The 10,873-nt window shown below is 39.7% G+C and overlaps 3 protein-coding genes across 3 annotated transcripts; 2 read left to right on the forward strand and 1 right to left on the reverse strand.

Annotated features, from left to right (window-relative positions):
* Positions 1–1,369: 1,369 nt before the first annotated feature.
* bud13 (BUD13 homolog) lies at positions 1,370–4,765 on the forward strand. Its single transcript, XM_034551118.1, is given in 11 exon segments — positions 1,370–1,544; positions 1,703–1,790; positions 2,278–2,362; positions 2,444–2,656; positions 2,908–3,197; positions 3,311–3,397; positions 3,399–3,420; positions 3,582–3,720; positions 3,836–4,014; positions 4,107–4,188; positions 4,405–4,765. Coding segments are annotated over 11 exon segments (1,416 nt in total). The 5' UTR covers positions 1,370–1,407; the 3' UTR covers positions 4,499–4,765.
* An 838-nt stretch (positions 4,766–5,603) lies between these two features.
* Positions 5,604–7,044, forward strand: snrnp35 (small nuclear ribonucleoprotein 35 (U11/U12)). Its single transcript, XM_034550127.1, has one exon. The coding sequence runs from the start codon at positions 5,767–5,769 to the stop codon at positions 6,448–6,450; it is 684 nt and encodes a 227-aa protein (XP_034406018.1). The 5' UTR covers positions 5,604–5,766; the 3' UTR covers positions 6,451–7,044.
* Positions 7,045–7,499: 455 nt separating this feature from the next.
* si:dkeyp-69c1.9 lies at positions 7,500–9,817 on the reverse strand. The gene is made up of 5 exons (XM_034550472.1): positions 9,721–9,817; positions 8,987–9,082; positions 8,041–8,305; positions 7,894–7,955; positions 7,500–7,537 (listed from the first exon to the last, which is right to left on the reverse strand). The coding sequence occupies exons 1-5, from the start codon at positions 9,815–9,817 to the stop codon at positions 7,500–7,502; spliced, it is 558 nt and encodes a 185-aa protein (XP_034406363.1).
* Between the last annotated feature and the right edge of the window lie 1,056 nt (positions 9,818–10,873).

The raw sequence follows: 10,873 nt of genomic DNA on the forward strand, positions 1-10,873 counted from the left end.
CCTCATGGCTACAGAATGACCCTGAACGGCTTCACAGACAAACTCCCACACAACACCACCTACATGTGCAAAATATCTGGGGTGGGTTCTCAAGTCAATTGGGAGAGAGGTAGGTGGATTATGTGTGTGGATCTGAGGCAGCAAGAATGAGAATAAGTGAGTGGGAGACACGTTGAAAAGAGGATGTTGACAACTGTTTGCTCCCCACTTTTCTTCCTCTGCAGATAAACTTGCCCTGTGTTCAGCTGTATTTCTGAAGAGCTCCTGCTCCTGGATCGTTTGTCTTCTGCTCCTCGTCTATCAAACACACAGCTAAAAAAAGACATGCAATCTTGTGCTGGCTTACCCACATCTAACCACACATCGTTTGACATCAAATATCAATCAGAAACACCCACATTTTCAATAGCTTGCAACTGTGTCTCTCTTTCTTTTGTTTTCCTCCCAAGAGCACTGAAATACATAGCATTCAAATGTGTTCATAACTTTCTTTGACCAGAAAGAATGAAGATGACTCACAATAAATGTTTAGAGAGGTGCTTTTTGCTGCTAAGGCACATACAGCTTTATGTCTATACATACACTGAGTAACTTGTCATGGAAATATTACTTTGTAAGCTGTGGCATTTGTTTTCAATAAAGGGATGCTATTTAAAGTGAAATATTGATTTGTTGGGAATTCAGTGTTCTTAATGGTGGGACATAACTGGGACTAAGATGGAAATATTAAGGCCTGAGAGGGAAGTTAATTGTAGGAATTCCCACTATTGTTATCTGAATCTTTATTCTTCTACTCTTCCTTCCATACCTCTCTCTCTCTACTGACAATTATTTAGAGATTCAAATCTTAAGGTGTTTCTCGTATATAACTATACATCTCTTTATTCTACTAATTATTATTTTGATCACTAACTACTTCTGCATAGTTTCAGTTACAAAAACTGTTCAACTATCATGTATGTGATTCGTTTCTACCTCTTATACTTTATGAAATATTAACAATGATTCTCTATGATTACAGCAGCAGAGGGTAAAGTGCACACAAGAGACAAAGTACTGTAAATTAACAATAAAAAAACTTTAATAAATATACAGTAAATAATCCACAATAACTGTAATAGTATACATACAGACAAAATAATGTGTTACAGTAACTGAAATGAAATATTATATATACAGGCAGAATAACTTATTCATAGAATTGTTTTTTTTCATTCATAATCTCACTTTTCATGACCCTGAAGCTGTCACCACCCAACGCCATATTTATCAAACTATGTTAAAGTCAGGTTAAAGTCATATTATGGGCATTTCATATTATGGGCGTATTATTATTATTATTTCGCAGACATTTGCAATTGGCCTTCTTGACCCTCGGTGCTTACCGTCGTTTCTGACAACATAACGATGGCCGCTTCAACCAGCAGTAAAGGACCAGAACTATCTAAAGCTGAGTACCTAAAACGTTATTTATCCGCTGACGGAGATGGCAAAAAGTCAAAGGCGAAACTTAAAAAGAAACGGCGTAAAATGCCCGAGAAAGGGTGAGTCGACGGGAACGTTTTGATCGAGCTGGTTGTGTGTGTATTGGTTAGCCGTTAAGCTAGCTGAGGTCGGTGCTTTAGCTCCGCGCTGCCTTGTGCTTCTTGTTTTTGAATGAAAAGTGCGTGAACTTAACTCACTTTTACTTCTCTTGTTCAAGACTTATAATAGTAGACGATGACATAGACTGGAGACAGATGGCCATAGAGGAAAATGAGAATGAAGAGGACGAAGAGGAAGCTCCAGTGGTGAGAATTAAAACGTTATCTGACGTTAGCTGGCTAGCCAGTGCCCATGCATTTACATGAAGTAGCTAGTTAGTTAGTTAGTCTTTGTTCCTGTTACACCTTGTGAAATACTCTTATTGTAAAACGTTACATGTGTATTTGTAATCAAAGCAATGTTTTAATGGTTTAAGTAAAGCAAGTTCAATTTAAATATTCCATCTATTTGATAAAAGTCAAGTAACGGTAGCTATATCATGAGATAGGAGTGTGTTTATAAAATGGTGGAAATAATTTCTTCAAATCGCTTGTTATATAAAATTCTGGAAAATCAAGGTATGTCATCAATCACATTGATGCTAAAATCAGACTTGCACATTCATTTGCAACAGTAACTGTAATGCTCCGATACAAGCAGATAACTACCATGCATGGCAACATCTTATCATGGTTTTTAAATACTCAGCAAACCCTCCTGTTAAAATGTCATCACTCGTGTTTGTCTGTTTAGATTGCTGAGGTGATTGACGATCGACCAGACGAAGTGAAGCAACTGGAAGCCTTCAGAACTAGCGATAGATGGAAAGTAATCGGAGGTAATGGCTATTTGTGAATGTAGTAAAGAGATTTTTTTTGTGTCTGAACCAGCTTATTAACTTTGAGTCGGCTCCCAATAGCTGACGAAATTGAAGATCAAGAAGATGTGGAAGGCAGCGACCTTCAAAATCCAGAGCCTGTGGAATCGAGCAGGAGTCGCCATGACTCTCCAGACACATCCCCACCTCGAAGAGGTCGCCATGACTCTCCAGATGCATCCCCCTCTGGGAGAGATCATCATGACTCTCCAGACATGTCGCCTCATAGGCAACGGAAAAGTAAAGAGGAGAACGGTAATAAGAACACAACAGCTAGAGGACCTTCCAACATTGCAACATTACCATATTTGTTTATGGAAATATATTGGAAAGATACATATTAAGTTGTCTAGTTGATCACATTTGATTGATTGATACCTGAATCTTCCTTTTCATTTTGATGAAATTTGACTGTTTTACAAAAGTAATTTTGACTCTTACTTATTCTGTCATCCCCTCACATTCCAACTGTTCCTTCACGAAACAATTCATTATTTCTTCATCAGATTCATCCCCTGCCAGAAGAAAGCCCATTAAAAATCGTTCACCTAATTCTCAACGGTCACCACTGGCAAAGAGGGCTCAGAACAGGCATGATTCAGACCTTGACCAGTCTCCTCCACGGAAAAAGACCCAAAAGGGAGAAGCTTCAGACTCCGACCAATCTCCTCCAAGGAGGCAATCCAAAACAAAACAAGGCTCTGATTCCGACCAGTCGCCACCCAGGAGGCGGCCACGAAATGGAAAGAACTTGGATGAAGATCTGTCACCACCTCGTAGACCTGGCCAGTCACAGGTGAGCAAAGAGAAATTCAAAGCGTGATGTGAAATCTTATTTCCCTGAAATTGCTGTGTTCATGCAATGTCCAATTGACCAGACCCACACTGTTCTTCCTGTTTTCTTCTCAGGGTCCGAGGATGCTTTCTGGTGGGAAGGCAGGTCTGGTTTCTGCAGATGTTTTAAGGAAGGAACAGGAGGAGAACCGTCGCAGAGAGAAAAAAAAACAAGCCATTAGAAGGTTGGCTTTTCTTTTTTCACAGGACTTTCCATCTAATATTCTAGATATGATCCAGGCCTACTGCCAACCTCTCTGGCCATAGTTGTGATTTGTTCTTTTAAGTTGAATGATGCAGTCTTCATTCAGATGACATGTTATACCTATTTTCCTGCTATTGCTAGATGAATCCCGCAATGCCCAGACGGTGTTCCGAGACAAAACTGGTAAAAAGAGAGATTTGGAAACTGAGCGAGAAGAAAAGAAGAGAAAAGATGGTGAAAAAGCAGCAAAGGATGAGAAATATGCCCAGTGGGGTAAAGGGTAAGTGTGCATACAGGGTTCAAACACCAGGGAGTGTGCTTGGGATCACATCAAGATTTGTAATGGTTTGTGTCCTGATTTGTTTCCACGATTTAAAGTCAACGTATGTTTATAGAATGGCACAGGGCCAGATGCATCAGCAGAAACTTGAGGATGCAGTTCATGAAGCCCAGAAGCCTCTGGCACGTCACTGCAATGATGAGGATCTTGACCGCATGTTGAGAGAGCAACAAAGGGAGGGCGATCCAATGGCTGCGATGCTCAGACGGAAAAAGGAACGCAATACGACACAAGGTGATATGTCTTCCTTTTTCCTGAGTTGACTGATGCAAAATGTTTGTTACCACATGTATTATACTGTAAATCATCTTTCATTTGTTTTGCAGACAAACCTCGATATAAAGGCCCTCCACCCCCTCCAAACCGCTTCAATATTCTACCAGGCTATCGCTGGGATGGAGTTGACAGGTACTGTATGAAAATCTGTGAAAGAGGGACTAAACAGTTGTAGTTTATACTATTGTCTTACGACTAATACAGTTGCCTATGTATGTGTACAATAATTATGCGGACAATTTGGCCTCTACATTGAATTGAACATAGTGGGGAGCTTTTATTGGAGATGAAGTTACGGGTGTGATTGCAGAAATAACTATCATTTTGATTTGTGTATGTGTCTCACAGGTCAACTGGTTTTGAAAAGAAACGCTACTCTCGAATGGCAGATAAAAAGGCCGTCCAGGAGGAAGCCTATAAATGGAGCGTGGAGGACATGTAATGGCAATAGGAATGGCTCATCCATAGAATTAGAATATCTAATCAATGCTGGGAAAGCAACTGCAGATTAGACACATCTACTCAACAAAACTGATATTTTGAAATAGACAGAACAATTCTGTTTGATACCGTACAGTGGACTTCAGACTACAACAAAGTGATTAACTATAATTGTACATAGCAGCGAAGTAACATCATCTTGATTATTTTGTAATAACTGAGTCAATGTGTTTCACTGTTTTATTAAATAATGTTTTTGTAAAGAACAGTTCCTGTGTCCCAAATGTTCACATACTGCAATGACATTTTGAAAATATATGAATATAGCTGATATTCAGTCATTTCATATTATTAAGCTGTATTCTATGCAGTACGGAAGTATTTGACCCTGAATACATTAAAACATACTTTTACATAGTGAGGATGGTTTTTTTCAAACTACGTTTTCAATGTCATGTATGAACTTGGTGCATTACTTTTAACCTCACAAAAACTAACCTATGTGTTAGGCCTCTGGTTGTAAATTGCATACCAAAACTAAAAATAGTGGATCTAAGCAACCACAAGCTATTTGAATAATTGTTGTGTTATAATAACAATAATGGTGAGCTTTTGTTCAGATATGTAAATATCAGTCTATATGTTACTGTTTATTATAAAATGAAGTTCGCACAAATGAAAAGGTTTCAGGGTCGTCTGGAAAAAAAGCTTGTTTTAGGAAGAAAAATATTTAGGAATGATGCAGCTGACTGTTTAAATGATTCCTAAATCATAGTACAATATGTGATAAGTCTCTCCAAAGGTTGACTAATAAAGTGTGTGTTTGTGTGCTTTCACAAAGTAGTATAAGTTTGACAGACCAACATATATCATAAATATATGGCACTGAATATTGTGGGACGGTTTAAAATGTATTCACATACTTATCAACATAAATTGTAAATAAATGGGCATCTGACGTTATTTACCCACAATAATAATACATGTGGAAATGTTTCTTGAACCGGCGATTCTCTAACGACTACCCTAATTAAAAGTAACTCCATCCTACTCGAGTAAGCAGGAACCTTTCAAACATGACAGACTCGTTGCACTACGGAATGATTTACCGATGCACACTACAGGGTACTTTATGTGGGGGTAAATTTGAAGGAGTAAACATCCATGGGAGTCTGTATCTGTTGTTATTAACGTAGCGAACTAACCGCCTGGAAACTGCCGCTGAAACTATTGAAGAAGGCGCCCTTCGTGACTTTGTTGGGAAGAACAATGGCGGACTGGAGTCCTATAGCGAAGGTGTACGACCCGCTGAAAGCTGGCAGCATCGATGGCACGGACGTGGAGCCCCACGACCGGGCGGTGTGGAGGGCTATGGGTGCCCGCTATAAACCCAACAAAGGCGTGGTAGGAGACCCACATCTCACCCTGTTTGTGTTTCGACTGAACCCCCTGACAACAGAGGACAAGCTGCACCAAGTGTTCTCCAAGTACGGAGACATCCAGAGGCTCCGGCTGGTCCGGGACATCGTCACGGGCTTCTCCAAAGGATACGCCTTCATTGAGTACAAGGAGGAGCGGTCCGTTGTCCGGGCCCGCCGGGACGCTAACAAGTTGGTGGTCGACCAGCACGAAGTGGTTGTGGACTTTGAACAAGAGAGGGCTCTCAAGGGCTGGGTGCCCCGACGGCTCGGCGGCGGGCAGGGGGGGAAGAAAGAGTCCGGACAACTGCGGTTCGGCGGCAGGGACAGACCGTTCCGTAAACCCATTAACCTCGGGCTGGGTCCGGTGCAGGAACGGGGAGGCGGTGGAGGGAGGGAGTGGGATCGACAAGGGACGAGGGACAGGGAGGACCGAGACCGACACAGAGAGGCCGAGTGGGGCAGCAGAGGGAGGAGAGATGACCGGGACAGAGGCAGAGAGCGGGAGGACCGCAGGCAGCGGGACAGGAGATGACGCCCACGTTCAGGAAGATGGATTAAACTCCAGAGTACTGATCTCACCGGTTCAAGTAACTTTCGATCCACAGATCAGCGTCCTGCCTCATATGGAGTAATTTAGTGCTGTGAAGGACAGTGTGACTGTTTGGCTGGGGGTTTGCACACGAGGTGTGAACTATGGACTATATAAACATTTCAATAACAAATGACTTCCCTGTGATTACATTAGTTCAGAATGACACGTTTCCTGGTTATGCTGGTAGTATTTCTCAGAAATCTGACATAGTGCAGGCTTTTGTAGTGTAGATTGAGCATCAAAATAGTTTCTTCATTTGTATTATAAATATACAAAGTACCTGTAAATGAAATGGAATCTGTTTCACATTTTCTCTCGAGTACGACGATTCAGTTTCTGACACAGTTAATGTGTATTATAGTGTTGCAAAACTAACATTTCCAATGGCGTGTAGTTTAACAACGTAAACTCTGTCGTATATGTTTTTACAAAGGTTTTTTTTCGAGCATCATACTTGGTAAAGAAGCCACGGGTTTGTGAAAAACTGACTTTACACATGAGGAACAATACCAAATAAACCAAAACTGATTTTAACACAATGGTGTCACTTGCCTTGTTCTTAGATCAAAACAACTAACATCTTCCATCGTGGATTGCATGTAAAGGAACCCATTAAATGTAATTTTCTGTGTAATTGGAATGCAAGAAATATAACTTTAACCAATATAAAGGTCTCAATATGATTTTAAAAAGCTAATCAATTTGTTACCATTAAAACATTAAACTTAAATGAGCTATTTCTAGTTTTTAGTAGCCAATGGAGTTGGCTTGTTTTGTTTTTCCAAACATTTTCTAAAGCACACAAGTATCTTTGACTAGTTTTGTTTTTCATCCCTGCTTCTGCCCACTGAAGCGGATCATGTTTTATTTATGAGTCACTGGGTGGATTGTTTTCTCTCAAGCTGACCACAAGTCGGTCTGTGTTCGCATTAGTTCATTAAGTCTTATTCAGTGACTAGACATGTCTACAGTCCAATAGCTCATCAGTCCTACTGCTGGAAGTTCCTCGCCTGAGAGGAAGTTAAACCTGAGAAAAGAGCGTGATGAAAATAACTGAGTCATTCGTAACACCGATGTAACAGAGTAAACCAAAGCAACTGCAGAATCTGATTGCACTTGAGAGCAAATTGAATACAGTATATATTTCCAGACAGACATATAATACTGGATGTAGTTACGCAAAGGAGAACTCAACACCTTTAACTCTCATTTCAATTCCTCTCCAATTATTTCTGAATTAATGAGGTAGATTAAAAGGATGTTTTAGTTTAAAAAAAAAGAAGATAGAACTGTGGAATTGATGCAAAGACACACATTTTACTTTTTACATTTATTTATTCATGTTTGATTGTCCGGATGAGGCCGCCCTCAGCCGTGCAGCACAACTGGGATTCATGATGGGCCAACCAGGGAAATTCTCTCTTTGCACTGTGCTAAAGTCGATCCTGTGAACCAAAACACACAGACGCTGATGAGCTGCTCTCCACATTCAGCTGTACTAGACTGTGATAGTGACTAAATCGCTCTAACCTGAAGGCAGGGTTGATGCCGATGTTGTCTGGCTGCGGGAGGGCAGGTGTCCGCCTCCTGCGGCAGGAGGATGGAGGAGGAAAATCTTTCTGATACTGAGACTGCATCTCTGCCGTATCTTGTTCTTTTGTCTGATCATTGTTGCCTTCTTGTTCGTCCTCCCCTGGTTCACAGTCCTTGCTGCCGTTTCCTCTTCCTGTTTGCCTTGAGGATGTGGGATGAGACTGACGGAATTCCTGCTGTGTGTTCGGGTTGAAATGGTCTCCTGAAGGGTAATCATAATGTTGGTGAGGGTTTAGTTTCACAAACTGTAATGAAATATCCCATGAAACAGTTAATTTTTCTGTCTATAGAGATAACATCTGAAAGAAAATACAGAAAATATTTACCCTCTTTCCTAGGACGAGGATAACTAACTAATTACAAATTCAGGCAAACCGTTTTTACTATATATGGCATCTGCTTTCCTATTTATGTTCATTTAATTTCAATAAATGCGTTTTTTTCGTAATACCATTCTAATTATGACCCTATCCTCTCACTTCTCAATAGCTATTTTATACTTACACTTACTTTTTTCTTACTTCTGCATATACAATACTATATAATGAAGCATTTTTACATAAAGTCTTTTATAGATGTCTTTGTAGGTATAACTATTATTAGTATTTCATTATGATGACGAATGGCTGACTCCAACTTTAAATAAAGAACTCCTAAACTCACTTTCTAATCTCTGCTCTCACAAACACACACAGCGAAAACCTTTTCCAAAACACACACACACACAAACACACATACATATATCCACTAAACCCACTCACTGCCTGGCATGGCTATTTTCAGCACCGGAACACATTATGTCCACACATAAACAAGTCACTCAAGGCTTATCTTAAAACAGATACAATGAGTTTACTCTCTAGGTTGAGATAAGACAGCAGACCTTTGCCTCTGTCTTGTTGTGAGACTTGTTTAAAGCAGAAAGCTTCTCGTGACGTGGTCTCCATCTTAGCGGGAGTGTCCGGGTAGAGGAGAAATCCTGGAGTCAGAATATACCAGAGAGGGTAAAAAGTGTGCTTTACAAGTGCAATATTATAGGACATAATCAGGCACTTTGAGTAGTTACATTTACATTTGTGTTCAGATTCCTCTCAAGTCCAGTTAACACATCGCAGCTGGATTTAGGTCAGGTATTTGTATTTAAATGTTTGAGCTGGAAAACCCCCAAGCCGATAGGCTATCCTCTTAAATATGGTAATGTATATTAGGCCCATTTAATTTGAAAATGCTCATTATAATTATAATCTGTAAAAATAACTGTAATGACAATGTTGCTCAATTATTCCCACTGAACTGATATATATGATAAGAATACATTGTTTTCAGAAAATTTCCCTGAGATTGATACAAAACCACATAAATAGTTATATAGTTTGATGTTTATAGTATAGGAACCTACATATCTATCATATTTAGTCAAAACATTTTACTGTTCTAGTTGTCTGTTTCTTGCCATTGAGGCAATCAGTTTTAAAATCCAATTAGTACACATTTATTCTGTCTTGAACCACACTATGTCAACAAAATCACATGAAAACACAATACTTTTGGTCCATTAAGTTGTCAATGAGTCATCTCAGAACACAAATCTGATGCTGAGGACCAGTAAACCTTTACCTGCCACTGTCGGCGGCTCCCCCCTGTAGGGTCGACTACGCAGAAAGAACTCATGTTGGCGACGGGGGTTTTGTAGGTTGTCATTTTTGATAAACATTTTGTCTGTTGCCTCCTGGCTGTGCTGTTGTCACCACCAGCTGCTCTGAATGTGTTGTGGTCTACAACAAATGCTGTAAAAATAACCACAGGTTTGGTGCATTCAGTTTTGGAATGTGCTGTAATAGAAAGTAGGATCAATCTTTGTTAGCCTGGAAAATATAACATTTTGAATGTATTTCAAATAACATTATAACACCTTAAAACAGCTCTCAAGAGAGTTAGTGACGATGTTGCTTACCTTGTACAAGCTGTGGTACAATTCTGCAGTGTCTCCCTATAGACTGTCTACATTTCTCTGTACTGTGTGTAAGGCTATACAAAGAGATACTTAAAGCTTGTTTGCTGCAGTAGTCATGGTGTTAAATTCTTCTCCAATGAGTGACAGATACAGTAGTTACCAACTGAGACAATAAAGCAGCTGGGCCACTAACACAGAGCTGAAACATGGTCCGGTATGAAAGGTTTTGAAGCAGGGTTAACTGGACAACAAAACCAGCAAGCTAGAGGTACTGAGCTGAGCCTTTTCTAAAATGTCATGTCGATGATGATTCAAGTAAGATGTACAATAGTGAATATAATGATATTAAATACATTTACAGTTGTGTATAGTAACTCAACACCACGCTGTCAAAAAAAACAAAAACATGTTGTCTATTCATTGGTTGCCCTGGAGCATTTGGCCACCACTCAGCAATGCTCTGTGCCTCCCAGTGTTCAGCTGGCATGAATCCCACATATATTTCTTTCACAGACGAGGGCCTGTTTTAGCCTGTAACTTTTCAGTAGGGAACTTTGTACTTGCACATAAATATATATTATATATACCTTGAAATATATATATTATATATATTTCAAGGTATTCTGTGGCCAGAATGTTCCTGCAAACCTGCAAGACAGTTTCATTCATAATATAGTCTATAGACTGCTAGTTTATGTTTGTTGTGGACTGAAGGAGTTTTTAAAATACCTTATACGCAACATCTCAAATGAGATACAAGATAAGATTCACATCTTATCTTTTAATAAAACAAATCTCATTCACATGCAAAAGACT

Source organism: Cyclopterus lumpus, chromosome 14 (genome assembly GCF_009769545.1).
Source record: "Cyclopterus lumpus isolate fCycLum1 chromosome 14, fCycLum1.pri, whole genome shotgun sequence".
Lineage (NCBI taxonomy): Eukaryota > Metazoa > Chordata > Actinopteri > Perciformes > Cyclopteridae > Cyclopterus > Cyclopterus lumpus.